This window comes from Polistes dominula, unplaced genomic scaffold (genome assembly GCF_049000335.1).
Source record: "Polistes dominula isolate Pdom_NZ unplaced genomic scaffold, Pdom_raw_medaka contig_79, whole genome shotgun sequence".
Lineage (NCBI taxonomy): Eukaryota > Metazoa > Arthropoda > Insecta > Hymenoptera > Vespidae > Polistes > Polistes dominula.
In genome coordinates, this window is record NW_028300916.1 from 1,853,149 (window position 1) to 1,874,504 (window position 21,356).

General features: G+C 25.3%; 4 protein-coding genes across 4 annotated transcripts; 2 read left to right on the top strand and 2 right to left on the bottom strand.

The window, feature by feature from the left end:
• Nucleotides 1–34: 34 nt before the first annotated feature.
• On the top strand, nt 35–3,110 carry thoc5 (THO complex subunit 5). Its single transcript, XM_015335857.2, has 11 exons — nt 35–277; nt 353–490; nt 595–809; nt 897–972; nt 1,029–1,214; nt 1,290–1,422; nt 1,484–1,723; nt 1,810–1,912; nt 1,990–2,191; nt 2,271–2,565; nt 2,644–3,110. Exons 1-11 carry the CDS (start codon nt 182–184, stop codon nt 2,958–2,960), a joined length of 2,001 nt encoding a protein of 666 aa, XP_015191343.1. The 5' UTR covers nt 35–181; the 3' UTR covers nt 2,961–3,110.
• On the bottom strand, nt 3,069–4,840 carry LOC107074429 (dynein regulatory complex subunit 2). The gene is made up of 6 exons (XM_089170871.1): nt 4,698–4,840; nt 4,340–4,592; nt 4,042–4,265; nt 3,561–3,953; nt 3,351–3,491; nt 3,069–3,263 (listed from the first exon to the last, which is right to left on the bottom strand). The coding sequence occupies exons 1-6, from the start codon at nt 4,836–4,838 to the stop codon at nt 3,069–3,071; spliced, it is 1,347 nt and encodes a 448-aa protein (XP_089026997.1). The 5' UTR covers nt 4,839–4,840.
• Nucleotides 4,841–4,906: 66 nt separating this feature from the next.
• On the bottom strand, nt 4,907–8,332 carry LOC107074531 (differentially expressed in FDCP 6 homolog). Its single transcript, XM_015336047.2, has 9 exons — nt 8,118–8,332; nt 7,787–7,906; nt 7,489–7,692; nt 7,302–7,417; nt 7,097–7,220; nt 6,681–7,022; nt 6,392–6,593; nt 6,140–6,295; nt 4,907–6,054 (listed from the first exon to the last, which is right to left on the bottom strand). The coding sequence occupies exons 1-9, from the start codon at nt 8,214–8,216 to the stop codon at nt 5,801–5,803; spliced, it is 1,617 nt and encodes a 538-aa protein (XP_015191533.1). The 5' UTR covers nt 8,217–8,332; the 3' UTR covers nt 4,907–5,800.
• Nucleotides 8,333–8,603: 271 nt separating this feature from the next.
• LOC107074535 (putative RNA-binding protein 19) lies at nt 8,604–12,883 on the top strand. Its single transcript, XM_015336055.2, has 16 exons — nt 8,604–8,762; nt 8,838–9,042; nt 9,120–9,319; nt 9,402–9,641; nt 9,725–9,986; nt 10,069–10,281; nt 10,360–10,554; nt 10,646–10,785; nt 10,868–10,993; nt 11,082–11,217; nt 11,311–11,657; nt 11,808–12,010; nt 12,093–12,209; nt 12,304–12,409; nt 12,500–12,623; nt 12,712–12,883. The coding sequence occupies exons 1-16, from the start codon at nt 8,727–8,729 to the stop codon at nt 12,786–12,788; spliced, it is 2,727 nt and encodes a 908-aa protein (XP_015191541.2). The 5' UTR covers nt 8,604–8,726; the 3' UTR covers nt 12,789–12,883.
• Nucleotides 12,884–21,356: the final 8,473 nt, after the last annotated feature.

The window sequence follows — 21,356 nt, forward strand, 5'->3', positions numbered from 1 at the left end:
ATCCTTTGACATGCAGCGCCACCAACGACTAATTTTCAAAACTTACATTGCAATGCATTAAATTTATATTGCATTTCTATTAGTAACTTATTTTCAGTAATATGCTATTAGATCGTAGTATCGTAGTAATATTTTACAAAGATTTGTATTAAGAATAAGTTAATGTTTTATAATTTATAAAATGGGTAAAGAAAATGATACAGATACTTCCAAAAAAAGGAGAAAATCTATTAGTACTGGTACTATCCCATGGTTAAAAGATGGAGACATGTATAAGGTTAGTTTTCATTTCTATTTATCAATAATAATATCTAAAAGACCAATTTTTTAACATAAAAATTATATTGTTTAGACTATAATCACCAATGAAGAAAAAGAGGCTTTGGAAAGATCATCTGAAAGTGATTCGCAAAGTTTTTTATCTACATGTGAAAATATCCGGAAAGCAATGAGTAAAATTGCTAAGTTAAAACTTAGCAATGATTCAAATGTACGTATTACAATTTATTACAGAATTTTTCTATTATTTTAAAATATTATTATCAATTAAGTTATAATTTATTGTGCAAGTAAAAAAAGAAAATAATATTTCAGGCAGAAGAAGAAGTACACGAATTACAAATTCAAACATCCTTATCATTTATTGAATTAAAGAAACTTAATAGGATGGAAAAGTTTCGTACTAAATTTGCACGAGATTCTTTAGTTGCTGCTAAGAGTAGTGTCGATAGCAAACATTTACAATTACAAAATTTATTATACGAGGTTATGCATTTAAAAAAAGAAGTTATCAAATGTCTACAATTTAAGTATGTTTTCATTTTGTGTCTTTTATACAAAACAAAATTGATAAATCACAAATATATGTTAAATAATATGTGTATTTTTGTTTTTAGATCAAAAGATGAATTGATACAACTTGTACCAGAAGAAGAATTTTATAGAGAAGCACCTGAAAGCATATCTAGACCTGTAAGTTAAAAAAAAAAGAAAATACTTAACATTTCTATTATAAACATTTGTTTTAGGAAATAACAAAAACGAACCCACATCAATTAAGATTAGCTCGACTTGAATGGGAATTAACTCAACGGAAACAGTTGGCTGCTTTATGTGATGAATTAACTGAAAGTAAGAAAGCGGTTACAGCCGATATGGAATCCAAACAAACTAGATTGGATAACCTTGCACCTCAACTTTTAGCCATACTAGAGGTAATTTCTTTTTATCTTTCAATATTCTGTTTTATTCTATTGTATGTATATATATTTATGAATATATTTTTACAGGCAAGTAAACCATTGCAAGAAAGTCTCGGATTACCTTTAGATAAAGTTAGACAAGAACATCAGAAAGCAGCTTTACTCGCATCACCTTTATATGTACTTTATGCAAAAGCAACTGCATATCGAGATGCATATGGTAAGTTAAGTGTTATATATTCAAAATGAATTATTTTTAATACTAATCAATTGTATTACAGATAATACAATTATCATAAAAGTGGAAGGTGATAAAGACGAAGCAAAACGTACAAATAATCAAGATGGATTACAAGAATCAGATTCAGATCCTGAAACTCAGTTAGAGAATATCGTAGAAGAAACAATTGTACATAAAAAAAGACATCACAGATTATCTAAAGAAGCTAGACAAGAAGAAAAAAGATCTAAATTATTACAGAGGCATCCTTTAAATGTAACACTTATCATTTCAATGAAAAGTAAGTGATTTCATAATTAAAAAACAATTAGATAATAATTTATAGAAATGTTTTGATACGAATAATTTATAACGATTATTTTTCAGCTGAAACCAAATTAACGTTACAATTCTTTTATATGATACATTTAAAAGTGGTTACGGTAGAATCTAAACTCGAAACTGATGTTTCTGGAGGCATTAGTGCTGGGTAATTTCAATTTGATTATACTACTCTTATATATGGTCCTGAATTTATATTAAACCAAATTGATTTTTTTCCAACAGAGACATGCTCGTATCAGAATCAGTTCTTCGTGAATTATATCCCAACGATTTGGGTATAGAAAGTCCAAATCCTGCCAATCATTATCAACTAGCGCGTCACAATTTAGGATCATTTTCAAGTTTAGGATTAGGTATTCCTTATAGATGGGCTCAAAGAATGGCTGGATTACATTTTATTTCAGCTAATTCTTCCGATCAAAAGGTAAATCATTTTTTTTTTTGTATACTTCATATATTAAATTAATATTTAACAATTTTCTTATATTATATTTAATTTATAGCCTACCGTTCAAGAATCAACGCAAGATAGCGTTGTAAGTGTTCTGAAAGAAATAAAAAGACGTGTAAAAGCTAGATTAGAATTATGCCGAGAAATTCGTCGATTGGAATCTGGAAATTTACCTATTCTTGTAAATACCATTAATCCACTGCCACAAAAAATTACAACTTCGTTGCATAGATTTACTACAATGACATGGAAAAATTATGCTAATTATAGTAGCGCACCAATTTGTCGAGAAGGATTAGTATCATCTGTTGATATCTTTTATGAAGCTGTATTACGTCGTGGAAGCAGTATGTTATATTTTTTTTTTTTTTTTTTTAATAAATGTATTTATATATTAGATATTAAAATATCAAATATTTTTCTAGGTGAACTTATAGCTAGGATTGCTATAAAACCAGATTATCCAAAAGTAGCAGCGTTGTTTAGCATAAGCATAAGTCCTATGGTTCCTGCATCAGTTGATATTTTAAGGGACATTGAAAGGGAAGTTAATGTTATGTGGACAAAACCTCCGACGATATCGGCACAATTACAACGTTTAAGAGCATGCTTTGATATATATTTGGAAACAGAAAGCATGGCACCCAAAGAAAAAATCTTTTTCCATCCTGTCAGAGGACGTACACGTGCAAGGCCTTACAAATATTTGCCATTAGGAGGAGGAATATTTACTCATCGTTAGTTATAGACAGTAGAAATTATTTTTAAATATAATTATGATCTATATAAATATTATAAAAGAATTTTTATTTGAAAAAAGTTGTACTTATTTTTGTTTTGCAATTGTTATTTAAATAGCAATTGACGTAATTGGTAATGTACTCTTTATTCTGGAAACACTGATGAGATAATTTCGTAACATGTATCTTAGATGTTTATTTTCTGCTGATAACTTATTGCATTCTTTCTTCATGGAAATATTTTCAACCTTTATATAATTGTAACGCATCCAAAATTTTTCCAATTTTTCAAATGGTTTAGATATCTATGTATGTATATATTTACATAAATAATTAATATAAAATTTTTCAAAATTTCATTCAATTTGTATGATTTTATATGGAACACTCACGCAATGTATGCTTGATTCTTCTACAGGATCTATGTTAGAAGATATATACATTTTAATAGATACCGATAAAGGTTCTAATTCTGAACACAATTTCATCAATGATAACAGTGCAATACTTTTTTCATGAATTTTTTCTAAATCCTGTAAACATAGACAAAAAATATTATAATATAAGATTAATTAGATTAAATAATGAACTTTGTTTTTCACCTTAATGACGGTATTACAAACAACGCTTAATTTTTTGAATTGTTCAGATTGTAAAATTTGATCCGTTTTGAAATTTTTTTTTACTGTTAATAATTTATGATTTATAAATTTCATCTGATATCTTAATTCGTTAATGCTAGACTTTCTTCTTTCCAATAAAATGTCTGTGTCATTTTTTACATTATTTATTTTATTTTGCAATTGTGTAATTAATTTTGGATATTGTGTCATTTCTGTTAGATTAGCATCATCCTGTTCTTTCAATGATTCATATTTTTTCCTCTTGGTTTCAGTAGTTGTATTATATTCTAACATTATCTCATTTAATTGTTTCGATAAATTTTCTACTTTAATAGAAATTTTATTCTTAAGTTCTAGCATCATATCTTTTCTCTGTTAATCAAAATTCAAATATACAAAAAAATATATGATCAGTAAATTTTAAATAAAACAAGAATAATTCATTTCATTTTGTTCTTACCAATGAAATTAAATTACAAATATTAACAGCATTTTGCGAATTAGTCTTAGCTAATATTTTTTCCAATTCTACTTTCTCATTCACAGTAATCAATTTAATTTCATCACAATTCTTTTCCATATACGATTTTAATTTATTTAATTCCACTGTTTCTTTACCTTGAATGCTATGCACTTTATTAACGTAATCATCACACAAAGCTCTAAGTTTCTGGGCGTACAATTCTAAACAACCAAAAATGTCTTTTTCTTTTCAAATATTTATATATTTGAAAAATTACAAATACAATAATAATTACCAATAATTTTGTCTATAATTCCAATATGAGCTTCTTGCAATCTTCTATGATCGATATCTGCCATTTCTATTTCTACATACAACAATTGTATTATTTTATCCTTAGTATTAATCATTCTATCAAAATTTTTCCAAAGATATTTAATATCATCATAAAATTCTTTACATTTAATCTGTCGAAGAATGAATCGCCATTGTTCGTTTATTTTTGCTGTATTTATTCTTGAAAATGCTTCTTCACGTTTCAGTTTGTTCTAAATAAAAGAAATTCCTTAATGTAGTTACTTTCAAATAAAAATATAACAAATATTTTCTGATCATGTATATATATATAGTTTATTGTCGTGGATATGTGTTACCTTACTAAAAATTGCTATCAATTGTTGTTTACGTCTTTTCGCTTCTAATTCTAATTCTGCACGATGCTGCATATAACGAGCACGTTCTTCCTCACTCATACGAGCAAATTTACTAGCTTTACTTTTTCTTTTTGGCGGCATTATATTTTTTTTATTTATTTATTTATATATATTAAATTATTACTTAACATATATTTATCAAATACGAAGGATATATATATATATATATTAATATATATCTTTTGTCCTAATACAATGTCTGGATGTATAAATAATACTTGTGTTACAATATATTAGTATCTTATAAATATTAGTTAAATTGAAAAAACTTATAAAAACTGATTTGTTTGTGTGTGTGTGCACGATATGTTTCAGTACTGATAAACACACGCAAATACGTAACTTGTACTACTGTATCGTTCGCAATAATATAACAGTTCTGAATTTGTTTGATCAATTCTGTCATCACCAATGCATTCACACATGCATGTATATATTATATAGTATATGTCAGTGTTATATTATATATATAAAGTTGGAAGAATATAAATTATTTTAACCATATATATAAATAGCTATAAAAATATCGACATGGATCTTAAAAAAAATATCGCAATTTTTATATGTAAAGTTAAATAACAATATTATGTGTTAAATATTCTGCATATCATAATAATTAATACTTATTGTAACTTAGCTATGCTAACGACGCTAAAACATTATACAAAATTCATATTTATGTACAAGAAAAATTAATTTGTTATTTGTTCGTTATTATATTAGTAGTTCATTATATATATTAAAATCATTATTATCGTCATCATCATATATATATATATATATATATGTATATTAAAACAAATTCTTATGCACTTTGGCTAAATTTAATAACGCGGCAAGAGTTTGGAGTAAGGAACTATAGTGTTAATACCCTGATAAAAGATATATCAAAATGTTGTGTATAATCTTAATATGTTTTTTTTTTTTCTTCATAATTATATCTTTGCGGTAAAAGAATTTCACTTCAATTAATACAGACGATTATAGAAATAGTAACATCTCCTGCTATTGCTTATTCAGTGTGTAATAACATATATGTATCATCAACAATTATTTTGCAGGGTCATCGATCTATGATCAAACTTTTCCATGGACAATGGTCTCTCCTTCGTAGTTGGTATAAAACTTTGCGTACGTCTAATTTTTTCACCGCTCTTTAACGGACGTGTAACAACAATTTGCGCTTCCAATAAAATCTGTGCCTCTTCCGCACGTTTAACCTTTTGTTGAGCTGCACGAAGTTCTGCATCTAAACTTTGTTTTTCAGCCTCCAACATTTGTAATCGCATTTCTGCATCTGCAAATATATAATATAAATGTTTATAGAAAAATTCTTTAATTTTTAATAAATATATGAATATGAAAATTTACGATACGCGTACCTCGTAATTGATGTTCATTTTCTTGCTGTTTACGTTCGAATTCCAACCTTTTCATTTTTTCCAGTTCTAATAAATCTTGTTGTTCTTGTTGTAATTTTTCTAATTGTTCTCTTCTTTCCCATTCTTCTCTAAGAACTCTCGCTTGAAGATTTCGAACTGTGTTACAAAAAATAACAAGAACATTTGATAAATACTTTTAAAGAAAATAAAATATTAAGAAATACAAAACACAGGGATGTATATATTTGTCACCTATTTCTTCGTCTCTCAATGCTTGCTTTTCCTCTTGCAAAAGATTTTCTAATTTTAATTTAGCTTCTTCCAATTCGTGAACCTTAGCTCCTTCCTCTTTCGACAATGCTTCCAATTTTCTAGCTTGAATTTCAGCTGCAATTCTAGCTTGCCTTTCAAATTGCAATTCCAGTCTTGTTTTCTCTTTTTCTTGTTTCATTGACTAATAATAATAATAATTATTATTATCAAAATTAATATACACATATAGAATAAAAAAAAATAACAAATGTTTGTTTTAATAACTAACTTGTCTTAAAGATCTCCTTTGATTAGCTAAACTTCTTTGATAACCAATTTTTTCACCAGAATGTTGAATAGCGATTTGTAGTGCTGCCAACCATTGTAATCGTCCTTTGTGATCATCTGCAACTAATTCGATAGCCCTATGTTCAGGAGTACTTAGCACGAATCTTCTGTCAGGTTTTCCACCAGTAGTAATTGCATCGGCCCAACAATTTGTACTCAATATTATTGAACCCGATGGTTCCCTTTGTTGGGAATCTTTAAAATATAATAATTCACCGGGACGAAGAACAAACCAAAAATATTTCAATGTTGGAAGCAAGAAACCTTTCTTCATTAAATATCCCTGTCAAAATATATGTTAACTGATAAATGTTATTCTTAAATTATATTTTTAACATATATCAATGAATATCTTACCTTTTTAATCACATTTTCTATATATATTTGATAAAGATCATCGATAGCTTCAGTCAATGCTATGTTATCTGAAGTTCTTCCACCGCTGTACTTGGATTCCAAAACTGCCAGGAATGTAGGAAACCTTCCAAAAAATATATAAATAAAATTTTCAAAATAGTTTATCTAACAATGATAAACAATTCATATCACATATACAAAATACCTAAATGTTCCAATAGCTGCTGATAAAGCTGAGAAATCTGCTGCATCCCATTGCAATCCTAACGACGTTACCAAATGAGAAGCAATTTGAGCAACTTCATCTGTATGCATTGCAATCTAAATAAAAAGTAGATTTATTTAGAATTTAATAAAAGAATAATAATAAATCATTATGTGATTGTACTAACCATATGAAAATCCGTGTTATCTGATTCTGGTTCAGCTAATAAACAGAATACTCTAAACAATTGATAGACACTGTTGGGTTCAAATATTGGATGTGATCTTTCTAAATACATCCTTTTACAAATCAACCAACATATTTCATCAATTCCTTCTTCCAACGACCTGTGTATTTGTATTGAAGTTGCATCGGTAATAGATGAGAAAACCTATAATATAATTCATTAAAAAAAAACAATAAATTAATTAAATAATATGAATAAAATAATGGTAAGAAAAAAAAATAAACAAATGATTATATACCTCCTTTTGTAAATAAAAAATGTATTGGTCAAAAGTGAGACTCTGAGTACTACGGTAATGTTCTAGACCTTTTTCAACACCATATAAGTCCATTAACGTACCGATGTTGGCTGTTAACACCTATGGAAAAAAAGAAAAAAAAGGACAAAAATTAAACGTAAAAGAAATCAATAAACGAAGAAAATATTTTTATAAAAATATCATGTGAATTAAGTAGCCACACCCGAATATGGAAAAATAATACAATCCCATAAACTTTAGCTTCGAAAAGTCGTTAGAAATGAAATAAAAAAGTCAATATCAACAAAGAAAAACAACAAGCATGACTCACCTTCAACTTAGATTTAGCGACAAGATCAGGCGTATCACCTTGCAACGCGTAAAACGCGTGCCAAATACTGTTCGTCACATTTTTTAGTAGATGGGTCATTATTCCGACGAATACGAGCAACAGGTGTTTCTCTTACGATGCTTCTATATTCTCATCGTCGTCGTTGCACATATCGAGCAATGAACATTATCCTGCCACTGTGTGTGTGTCAGTGAATGGAATAGTACATGCAACGCCTCCATTTGTCGTTTCGTTTAACTTCATTAAGAAATTTCATTGAATTTCACGTTTCCTGTGAAAATAAATATTTCTATTATTTTTTATCAACGAGATATAACATAAATTGAAATTTATTCAATTTAATTATACTGATAATACCAAAAATTAAATATATAAGCGTTTTATTTGATAAAGTGCATATAATGCATTTTAAAATTTGTTGCGTTTCGCGGGCAAGTGTATAGCCAATCAAATTATAGCCGCCATATTGGAATGCAAAGTGCATCAAGAATGTAAACATAACCATAAATTGCACATGTGCTTCAAGTGATATACAGTAGATTGGTTAATATTTTTTACAGTGCGTGAATTAATATTAAATAATTAATTATGTCTCGATTAATTGTAAAAAATTTACCTAAGAGTGTAAGTAATTTTAATTAGATTTTATTCAAATAAATGTATAATTATTTTTAAAAGTTTCTTTTTTTATATCAATAGGTTACTGAACCTAAATTGAAAGAATTGTTTAGTGAAAAAGGTATAGTTACCGATGTACAATTGAAATATACAAAAGATGGAAAGTTCAGGCATTTTGGTTTTATTGGATTCAAAACTGAAGAAGAAGCATTAAAAGCTAAAGAATATTTTGATAAAACTTGCATAGATACTTTTAGAATATCTGTGGATGTGTGTGCTGATTTAGGTAATTGAATTAAAAATATTATTATAAATAGAAAAGTTAATGAAAGAAAAATAATTTATTAACAAAATTGAAATCAGGTGATCCATCAAAACCAAAATCATGGAGTAAATATGCACCGGATAGTTCTTCTTATAAACAATTACATGATAAAACCAAAAATGATAAAGATGGTAAAGCAGAGAACAATAATGAAAATGAAACTCCTAAAGAAGCAAAAAAGAAAAAGAAGAAAAATAAGGAAGAACAATCTGCAGAGGTTAAAGAAGCCATTGCAAAGGTACGAGTCTTATTATGATATTTCTAAATGATACTATTTTATCATAGAAGATATGAATAATATAATTTTCATTTAAATGTAGCATAAAGATGATCCATTGTTCATGGAATTTCTTGAAAGTCATGCTGTAGCAGATTCAAAGAAAAATTGGATAAATGATGCTGTAATCGAAACTATAGCGAACCAAGGAGATCAAGAAAATGATGAGAAAAATGATTCTGCTCATAAAAATGATGAAGGAGATAAAGAAGAAGATAAAGAAATGAAAGAAGAAAAAGATGAGAAGGAAAAGATTGCTAATAAAGTTATATCAGATTTAGAAGTAAGTTGTTAATTAAAAAAGTAACTTTTATATATTTTATTTGATTAATTTGTATAATATAATCATTATTTTATATTGAATAGTATATGGAAGCTTTAAAGAAAAAAACACAAACTATTGAGAAGAAAGAAGTATCTGCATCAAAGCATGGTCCTGTCAAGTTTTTTACAGTAAAATTACGAGGATTAGGATACAACCATAAAAAGAAACACATCAAACAATTTTTTCATCCTTTAAAACCAAAATCTATACGCGTACCACCAAAAATCAAAGGGATAGCTTATGTTGGATTTAAATCTGAACAGCAAATGAGAAAGGCTTTATTAAAAAATAAAAGTTTTTTTGGTAAGAATACTGTGAGAAGAAATTTCATGAATTTTTCTTTTACGAAAACAAATTTATTAGCTTTTTTATTTTGATTTTTTAGAAGGTAAACAGATATTTTTAACGAAATACGAAGAACATTTAGAAATTAAAGAAGATAACAATACAGAAACTAACAACTCTAATGTTAAATGGAAAAAACAAGAGGAGTCATTAAAAAATGAAGAAAGTATAGCAGAATCTGGAAGAATGTTTATACGAAATCTGACTTATACGACAACAGAGGATGACATCAGGCAACTATTTGAAAAATATGGTAAATTGAATATTTTTTCTTTTTATCATCTATGATAATATCTTTAGATGTTGCTTAATATAACATTAATTTCATTAGGCCCCTTAACCGAAGTTAATTTACCCGTGGATCGGACTACCAGAAAACCAAAAGGTTTTGGTACAATAACGTTTTTAATGCCTGAACATGCTATCAAAGCTTATACTGAATTGGATGGTTCTATCTTAAATGGTAGAATGTTACATTTGCTTCCAGGCAAAGCAAAATCTTCTATATTGGATCACGTTGATTTAGGTAGATTTTTTTTGAAATATAATATAATTTTGAAAATTGAAAAAGATTTGAAATGTTCATTGTTTCAATGTTCCTTTTCTTTTTCATATAGAAAATTTACCTTACAAACAGAAGAAAGAAATACAAAATAAAATGACTGCAAATTCATCTCACAATTGGAATACATTATTTTTGGGACAAAATGCTATTGCTGAAGCAATAGCTGCAACATACAACACGACTAAAGAACACGTATGAACATTTTATATTATATTGAAAAATTCTTTTTCTAACAATTTTTTTTTACGTTTATATATGTCATTTAATATTAAAGGTATTGGAAGATGATTCAAAAGGTATGAGTACTGCCGTTAAATTAGCATTGGGTGAAACACAATTAGTACAGGAGACCAAAAAGTTTTTGGAAGAAAACGAAGTTTCTTTGGACGCATTTAATCAAGTAAATACAAATATATATAAATTATCTAAATGAAACATTTTATTGAAATAATAATTATATTTATTATAATTTATATATGTATTATTAGCCTTCAGAAACACGATCGAAGAATGTTATACTGGTTAAAAATTTACCAGCTGGTACAGTATCTAAGGAAATCTATAACATGTTTTCTAAACATGGAGAACTTGGAAGAGTTGTTATGCCACCATCAGGAATAACAGGTTTAGTATAATATTATAAATCAATAAAATAATATTACACGTGAGATATAAAAAGAAAAAAATATTCATTTGTAAATTTGTCTCATTTTCCAGCCTTGGTGGAATTTTTAGAACCTTCAGAAGCACGCAAAGCATTTACAAAATTAGCATATACTAAATTCAAACATTTACCACTTTATCTGGAATGGGCGCCGGATAATAGTTTTACGAAAAAACTTAGCGAATCGAATAAAAATAAAAATAAACATAACGTTCAAAATAAATTGCCGGACACTGTGGCATCTGTAGAAATGAACAATGTAGACAAAGATAAGTCAAATGAAAAACATTCGAATGAAGAAAATAAAGAAATGGAGGAAGACGACGAAGAACCTGAACCAGAAACAACTATTTTTGTTAAAAATATTAACTTCTCGACTACCGAAAGTGCATTGAAAGAGGTACTTTATATTAAATTTATTTTCTTTCTTTCATAAACGTATATCAAAATATATATATTATATATAATTGTATTTATTATTATATACTTGTTTATATAATTGTAATAATAATTAATATATAATTGTATGTATATAATTGTAATTTTTCAGTATTTTGCTAAATGTGGTCCCATTCATTACGCAATGATAGCGACTAAAAAAGATTTATCAAATCCTGGTGGAAAATTGTCCATGGGTTATGGTTTTGTTAGATATAAATATCAACACGATGCAAATCGTGCTTTAAAAACATTACAAATGACAGTACTCGATGGTAAAACTTTGGAATTAAAAAGATCTGAGAGAACACTCGCGTATGTTTATATTGTTATTAAAAATATATATGTGTATATGAATAGTATACTTTGATTATAATTTTATTAAACTTATTTATAGGAGCGATGTTAAAACTGCAAAAAAATCATCCAAAGTAACACCACAAACGGGAACCAAAATTTTAGTTAGAAATGTACCATTCCAGGCGACAGTCCAAGAAATTGCAGAATTATTTAAGTGCGTATTTATATTTTATTATATATATATATATATATATAGATTTCTTTTTGGTGTATTTTAGATAATCTAATTTGTTACTTTATATTTACAGAGCATTTGGTGAATTGAAAGCTGTAAGATTACCAAAAAAATTGATAGGCGCTGAAAAACATAGAGGATTTGGTTTCGTTGAATATTACACGAGAAGCGAAGCAAAGGTAATGAATTATTAAATTGTATGCAATCATAAATTTATTATTATAATACTTTTTGAATTTAAAAGAAATATAATTATTGTATCAATTTAGAGAGCATTTCAAGCATTATGTCAGAGTACTCATTTGTACGGCAGAAGATTAGTATTAGAATGGGCTCAAAAGGAAGAGGGCATTGAAGAAATTAGAAAAAGAACTGCTAAACATTTTCACGAAGGTATATACTATACATTTTTAATATCAAATTATATGATCACTATATCAAAATATTTACTAATAAAATATATATTTGTAAATTATTACAGAGAGCGTGATAAAAAAGAGTAAAAAATCAGTCTTGAATCCTGAAACGGTTGGATTAGAAGAAGAAGAAGTTGAATAAATTATTTTATTCTATTTCATTGATATATGAAATTTGTATATATGTTGTAATATTTATAATGTATAGTAAATATTAATTTTTTAAATAGTCGACTATATATATATTAATTATTTTATAGATAGAAATGAAATAATTATATATAATATTTATTGATATCATTATAAATGATTTAAATTTTTAATGAAAAAAAAAGGAGAGTAATGGCCTTTACGATCATACATTTGACACGTTTTACTATCGTTTTGGCAATGATTCAAAAAGAAAGTTAATACGGTTTTCGAACCACGACAAATTCTACATTGACCTTCGTCTCACGTTTATATGGAACTTTTCTTTCTCTCACTTAACACGAAAACAATTCAAGATGTAGTTTCTAACAAGACAGAAGTACAGTGTCTCACGAATTACCTCTCTCTTTTCTTTTCGAAGTGAAAACTTCTTTAGAATGGGTGTGATTTGAAAAAATGAAACGTGGTGATGTGGTGGGGAAAGGAAACGGACGATGTTGTGGAGGAAAGAAACGACCTTAATACTAAATAAGAATTCGTCTCATTCTCTCGATACTTATGTTAGTTTTTTGAAGGTTTCACTTTTAACACGTGTGATCTGCACACACATGATTTGTTTATTTTTATTTCATATAAAATAATAAATATTATTCTAAAAATATGCATAAATTAAATTAATTCTTTGTAATTATTATAAAAATGAGCGCCTGTTCGTATGCAATCCTCCAGACACACTTTGAAAATGTTGCTTGCGAGCGTCATCTGTTGGGACGGAATTTTTTTCTGCCCGAAAGATAGGCAACCCGTCATACATACGTGTATAAACAGTTTTGACTGGAAAAAAATTCCGTTCCAGTAGATGTCGCTCGCAAGCAACATTTTCAAAGTGTGTCTGGAGGGTTGCATATGAACAGGCGCGAATTTTTATATAATTAAATTAATAATTAAATAAATAATTACAAATTAAAAGTAGAAATAATATTACAATAATAATATTATATAATAAATTATCCTCGAAACTTGTTTATTTGAAGATTTCACTTCTAACTCTTGTGTTATATGCACACATGTTTTTTTTTTCATTCTATTTACTACTTGGCAATCGTAATGAGCTGGAATAATTCGATGTATTTAGGTTTTACGACACCCTAGTTTTTTTTGTTCTTCTTATACGAGTTTAACGTGTTCAGGTAGCATGATAAACGGTAATTCAAACCCACGTTTGAAACAGTTTCAATGATCATTCTATCGTTACAGATATTACATTGAACACATTCCTGAATATATTGAAATGTAAATCATTCGTTTGTTCTCATTTTCATTTGTAAATATATTTGAAATGACAGATATATATATTTAATCTAAAAAATAGTAATATTGATTATATTTAATTTTGACAAACAAAATGAATGGATAATATGATAACTGGATCTAGAAAAACAACGAAGATAAATATTCATGACAAAAAAGAGAAGATAATAAGAAAATAAAATATCTTCCTTTCACCTCTACCAGTTGAGAAGGTACAGAAGGAGCAAGCAAGAAGAAGAAGGGATCCTCGATGCCGATGGAATGAAAATGGTGGTGGTGTTCGTGGGGCCCCTTGTGGACCCCCCTTGTGTATATCGAAGGTGATAGTTATGGTTGGAGGTGGAGACGGCCCATGAAAGTAACAGTGACTTCTCCTCTTCTGGACTCGTCTACCTTCCAACCGATCGTAAGAAGACCTCCGTCAGTTGTACGTTCTTCGTCCTGGAGAACGGTGGTCGCGAATATTTTTATTCACTCACGTATTTATGTGTCCTTCGGTGTCATCGACCATTAACAAGGTCGCGTGTTGTGTGCTCGTCCAGAAAAAAAATCAAATAAATTAATAATTATATATAAATAAATCAATTAGAGAAAGAAAGTTGCACATTTGTACAACAAACAATGTGCTCGAGCTTAGTTTTTTGAAAAGAAACAAACAAACAAAAACCAGACAATAAATTGTTATTTTTAAGAAGACAAAAATGGATTGGGTAAGAGTACAAAATAAACATTTTTTTTTATTAAATAAAAAAAAATATATATGATTTTGTTTTCTTATGGGGAACATCCATTTGTTCTTCATTTACGAGCATAAAAGGAGAACGTTTTAAAGCGTGAAACATGCACACGATAGTGAAATACAATTTACGTTCTATCGTAAAATCCTTTTTTTTTTATTTTGTTTCTGTTATGTTTTGTACTATTCTGTTTTACTAGAATCTCTCGTCTCGTTTTATTTCTCTCACTCGACATAAATTTCATAATTATGCTTTAAGAAACGAGTAGTTAATGGAGGATTATCACCGACTATAATGTATACGCTTTTTGTATTCAGATGATTTCTACAATTTCTCTTTTATAATAAGAACGTATTTATTTATTTATTTATTTATTTGTATACATGAATTTTTTTCAAGTATTTCATTAATGAACGTTTTATCAAAGATCGATTAGAATTTGAATTACGTATTATTTTTTTTTTGTTTTTTAAGTATAATCCATTCACGTAATTATTTTCTAATTAAATCGTAAACATTGTGAAAAATAATTCAACAACAAAACAAATAACCTCACACTGGTTAACGCAATACTTTCTCATAGTTTTAAATTGTTTTAAATAATTGGTTAAGAGTAGTCTCTGAGAACGGAATTGTTCAAAATGCAAATGCAAACCCACTATCGATGACATAAATCAATTATCTTCGAGAGAAAACTTTGAACAAAATGAATTCTAACAAAAAGAAGAAAATATTCTTGATATTATTCGAAATACATTTCGAAATGGGTTTAGATTTTTCTTCTTTTCATTTTTGTTTATTGATCTATGGTATGTTTATTTGTATTTTAAATAAATGTAGATTTTAACGTTTAGCGTTAACGTTCGCGACCGGCTTGTTGTTAAATCATCATTGGTGGGGAAATTTACCGGTTATTCGAGCTGTCCCAATGCTATTCGGACTCGTTCAAAGTTGCACTAACAGCTTTTAAGTTGTTGCCACCAAGAGACACGAATGCGCGTGGTTAAAAGCAAAGAAGGAGCGAAGGAACGTGGACCACCTCTCTGTGGCTATTCGATTGCAAAATCAAACAGCATGTAACGATCTCTCTCTCTCTCTCTCTCTCTCTCTCTCTCTCTTTCTCTCTATCTTCTCCCTACTTTTTTGCTTTATATACGCAAAATTATAATTATAATTATAATTATAATTATAATTGAATTTTCTTCTAATCTAATGTAAACCATTTTGAACAATTATTACCTTAATAAATGGATAATTCAAAAATAATTATAAATATTAACGTTAAGATTAATAATAGGGAATTATACGAACTGTAAATTAATTTTTAAACTCCCCTCTTTTGGTTTTTTTTTTTTTTAGCGAGACATTTGTTTAGTTGAATTTTATTTAAATTATAATTTGTTAAATTTATATAAATATAATGAAATTTAATATTTTAAGTTAATTCATATTTATATAAATATAAATGTAATTTATAATAAAAATTATAAATTTACTTAAAAAAAAGTAAAATATATTATTTAATTAATTTAATTTGATATTATTATTTTTATTTTATAAAAACTTTATAGAATATATATATATATATATATATATATATATATATATATATATATACATATTTAAATATATTATATTTAATATTATATTAAATATAATATTATTATAATATTAAATATAATAAAAAATAAATATATATAATTAAATATAATATTACTATAAAATTAAATATAATAAAAAACAAATGTAATTAAATATAATATTATTATATTTAATATATATATATATTGAATTAAAATTATATATATGTATATATGTATATATAAAAGTAAAAAAAATATTGTATTATTCAAATTTAAATTGATATTTTGTGTTTTCTCCAAAATATTATTAGAAAATTTCATCGAAATCGAATTCTTGGCTAATTGGAAAGTTAAAGAAGAAAGTTAGTATTTTTTTTTTTTTAGCTTATTCTTTCGAATACACTTGACACTTTTTAAAATCACACGATCATTTATAATTTTAGAAAAATAAAATAAGAAAGATAATTCCTCTTGATCGATGTGTAATCGTTAAAAGATATCAAAAAAAGGGATCACAAAAGAGAAAGAGAGAGGTAACCTAAGTTAGCTTGGTTGCGATATCATATTTCCGGGGCTTGGCAGGTTTTCCTCCACAGAGAGGTACGATGTGCAAGGAACGCAAAGCTAAAAAAAAAAAAAAGAAAAAAAAAAAGAAAAGAAAAAAAAAACAGTTCCCTCTTGCGAGGTAACATTGATTAGAACGAGAAAGTCATTTTGCGCAACGGTATAATTCTGGTTCTCTCCGTACTCGAGATTTTTGAGAGGTTTACCTTTCGACAACATTTTGCGTATTTGGTAATCAATTATCTTGGATTGTGCGTAGTTTAAGATTGAGATTTATATTAACAAAATAAAAGAAACAAAATTTTATGTAAAACTCATTTCTTAAATCATAAATCAGAATAATATTATCGAACATTTTTATATTTCATTGCATTAAAAAAAAAAAAAATAATAATAATTAAAATTTAATTTGCAAAACCAATTCTTTCAATCACATATCAAAATTATATTATAAAATATTTTTATATTTATTGCAAAAAAAAAAATTATTATTATTTATTTTAAATGCAACTAAAATTTATCTAAAAGAAATACCTTAAATCACACAAATATTATAAATATATATATATATATATATATATATATATATATATATATATATATATATATATATATAATATTATTAATTAATATAATCATTACTAAATATATATATATATATAAATTAATTTTATAAATATTAAATTAATTTATTATTTAATTAAAAATTAATATTTATATTATATATAAATATATATATTAATATATATTATAATATTATTTTATATATTAATTATATTATAATATATTATATATTAAACATATTATATTATAAATATTATAGATATTATAAAAATTATTATATTATTTATTAAATTTAATCCAAATTTATCTAAAACAAATTCTTTAAATCACAAATCAAAATCATATTATAAAACATTAAATTATATTCATTTTATTAATCAAAATAATTATTATCTATTTAATAAAATTTAATTTTATTCATAATATAATTAATTTGATTTTCCATTTTAAAATCTATTAATAAAAATAATGAATTCTCGTTACAATTAGGATCAACTAATTATTATATTGATCAAATAAAATAAAAAAATAAAAAGTAAAAGTAAAAAAAGAAAGAAAATTACCTTTAACGAAGAAGAAAAAGTAGAAGAAAAAGAAAATGAAAAAGAAATGCACATAATCGATAAATTGCATTCGGTGTAGTTAAAGTGGAGGTTTAACTATGACCTTCAAATTTCTCCACGACATCTTAGTGACCTTCGCAAGTAGATAGGTATATATATATATATAATATATTGAAAGCACCTATATATAGCAATGCGAGCATCCCATTTGTAGAGGAATGCGTGAAAGGAAAAAGGTGCGTCGTCGTTTGACTTATCTTGGGACCAAAAGTTCGACCACGAATGGTAAATTAGAAAGGTCTGAGAGGGTGGGGGAGGAAAAAGAGTAGAGAAAATAAAGATGAAGGAATGGTAAAAGAAAAGGGGATAAAAACAAGGATAGAAGAAATGAAAAATGTAAATAACTTCTCCAACGTGTACGAGGACGGTCAGTGGCTGACCTTTCGAATCATATTATCTTTTTCTTTTTCTTTTTCTTTCTCTTTTCTTCTTTCTCTCTTTCTCTTATTTTTTTAAAAAGAAAAAGATAGGTTTAATACCATCACCTTTTATTGATATTTATTTTTTTATTATTTTTTTTTTTTTTATTATATCTGTAGGATTTGTGTCAGCTATCATTATGCCTAATTAAAATCGTATGTGTTTGTTTCATTTATTTATTTATTTCTACATTTGATTGAAATGAAATATTTGTATAGAAAAATATGTTAAGGAAATGTATAATTACGTGGATATTTTATGTACAATAAAAATATATATAATATAATTAAAATATAATATAATTATAATTAAAATATAATATAATAATAATTAAAATATAGTATAATAAAAATATAAAAATATTAATAAAATAAAAATATAATATACTAAAAAAATATATAATATAATTAAAATATAATATAATAAAAATATAATATAATAAAAATATATATAATATAATTAAAATATAATATAATTATAATTAAAATATAATATAATAATAATTAAAATATAGTATAATAAAAATACAAAAATATTAATAAAATAAAAATATAATATACTAAAAAAATATATAATATAATTAAAATATAATATAATAAAAATATATACAATATAATACAAATTTATTTTTGATATAATTAAAATATAATATAATTAAAAAATATGTAATATAATAAAAATATAATTTAATTAAATATAAAAATATTAATATAATAAAAATACCAAAATATAATATAATAAAAATACAAAAATATAAATATAATAAAAATATAATTCAACATAATAAAAAAATATTAAAATTACATATGTATATATGTATATATGTTAAAAAATTAATGTGTGTGAATATGCTTTTATATGTATCAAGGAATATTTCAAATATTTCAAATATTTTAAAATTCTATAAAAAAAAAAAAATAATATTTAAATATTTATCAAGATAATTATATTTATATGAATAACTATTATTATAAAATACTTATATAATTATCACATGTGTGTATCTGTATAAGATATCTCTCTGTAACTTTGTTATTTCTTACAATTAAACATTTTTTATCTTTTTTTTTTTTTAACATTAATCATCAATCTATTGGTGATATAAAAAAGAAATAAAAAACAAAATAGCATAGAATTTAATTAGTAACACAATTCGTTTGATTAATTTCCTATTAAAGAGAACGAGAGTCCGGCTATGAGAGGTGAATTCCATGGAAAGTAAAAGTGAGCGAACTGGGCGAAGCACGTTGTTGGATTTATCCTTCCACTTACCCCCCTCCTCCCCCCGCTTCCCCGCCCTTCTTCTTTTAGCAATATAGATATAAACTCGATTTTACTTATATACAGTGTATCAAGAATAATATCACTGTGAAATGTGATTCGTTAAATGTTTAACTATCGTTTTTTAGTTTCGTTTTAGAAAAGAAAGTGGGGAAGGTTGTATGAATGAATTTTATTTTTACAAAATTATTTTCCTTTCTTAGAATATTTTGTTCATAATAAAATAGAGAAGAGAGAATGAATAGAAAAATTAACTAAATAATTTATTATATTAGTTATTATTTTGAGAAACCTTAATAAAATAAACTAAAAGTAAACTTAAGAAGTTTATATTGATATTTTTTTATTATTTATATTTTGTTTCATATTTTATATTTATTATATTATATATTTTGTTATTATATTATAGAAGAAGAAGAAGAAGTTTATTTTCCAGGTATACCCCTTTAGGGTGTTTACCCCGAAGGCCCCCCTACATGTTCGTTTCCCTTGACAATATACTTAATTCTAATTATGCCCTAATATAATATTAGATATTTATATTAACAATATAAAAACAATATAAACAACATTAAACAATATACCTCATTTAGTATGTTATTATATTATATTTTTATTATATTAATATTTTTATATATTATGTTAAATCTATTTTTATTATACACAAAATAACCACGTAATTATTATTATTATACATTTTTAGATATTTTCTGATTTTTTTTTTCTGTCTGTGTGTGTTAATTTTAATTAAATAAATAATATTCTTTTTGATTATTTTTTAAAGATAATATTTTATAAAATTTAAATTCTATCTTTTTCAAATATCACAAAGATGAAAGTTCTAAAATTATATTATTGAAAGTACTGTAATTATTGTTGGTTTTGTTTTCCATACTTTTTTTTGATCAAATGAAATAAATCAAACACAATACAAATTTAATATCTCAATTTTTCAATGAATCATGTATTAAATTTAATAAATTTGTATTTTATGTATATTATATATATTTTGTATTATATTAATATTTTTATTATGTTAAATATATTTTTATTATACACAAAATAACCACGTAATTATTATTATTATACATTTTTAGATATTTTCTGATTTTTTTTTCTGTCTGTGTGTGTTAATTTTAATTAAATAAATAATATTCTTTTTGATTATTTTTTAAAGATAATATTTTATAAAATTCAAATTCTATCTTTTTCAAATATCACAAAGATGAAAGTTCTAAAATTATATTATTGAAAGTACTGTAATTATTTTTGGTTTTGTTTACCATACTTTTTTTGATCAAATGAAATAAATCAAACACAATACAAATTTAATATCTCAATTGTTCAATGACTCATGTATTAAATTAAATGAAAAATGATAAATTATATTTATGAAAAAATTTAATTTCTCAATTTTTCAATGACTCATGTATTAAATTAAATCAAAATGATAATTTGTATTTATGTAAAAATATAT

Coding starts and splice junctions, on each gene's coding strand:
- thoc5 (XM_015335857.2), top strand. CDS start 182: ATGGGTAAAGAAAATGATACAGATACTTCCAAAAAAAGGAGAAAATCT. Junction 810..896: donor ATCAAATGTCTACAATTTAA/GTATGTTTTCAT, acceptor TTTTGTTTTTAG/ATCAAAAGATGAATTGATAC. Junction 1,913..1,989: donor TCTGGAGGCATTAGTGCTGG/GTAATTTCAATT, acceptor TTTTTCCAACAG/AGACATGCTCGTATCAGAAT.
- LOC107074429 (XM_089170871.1), bottom strand. CDS start 4,838: ATGCCGCCAAAAAGAAAAAGTAAAGCTAGTAAATTTGCTCGTATGAGT. Junction 3,954..4,041: donor TTTGTAATTTAATTTCATTG/GTAAGAACAAAA, acceptor TTTGATTAACAG/AGAAAAGATATGATGCTAGA. Junction 3,492..3,560: donor TTTGTAATACCGTCATTAAG/GTGAAAAACAAA, acceptor CTATGTTTACAG/GATTTAGAAAAAATTCATGA.
- LOC107074531 (XM_015336047.2), bottom strand. CDS start 8,216: ATGACCCATCTACTAAAAAATGTGACGAACAGTATTTGGCACGCGTTT. Junction 7,907..8,117: donor TCGCTAAATCTAAGTTGAAG/GTGAGTCATGCT, acceptor TTTTTTCCATAG/GTGTTAACAGCCAACATCGG. Junction 6,055..6,139: donor AAATGAACATCAATTACGAG/GTACGCGTATCG, acceptor ATATATTTGCAG/ATGCAGAAATGCGATTACAA.
- LOC107074535 (XM_015336055.2), top strand. CDS start 8,727: ATGTCTCGATTAATTGTAAAAAATTTACCTAAGAGT. Junction 11,218..11,310: donor GCCACCATCAGGAATAACAG/GTTTAGTATAAT, acceptor CTCATTTTCCAG/CCTTGGTGGAATTTTTAGAA. Junction 11,658..11,807: donor CCGAAAGTGCATTGAAAGAG/GTACTTTATATT, acceptor GTAATTTTTCAG/TATTTTGCTAAATGTGGTCC.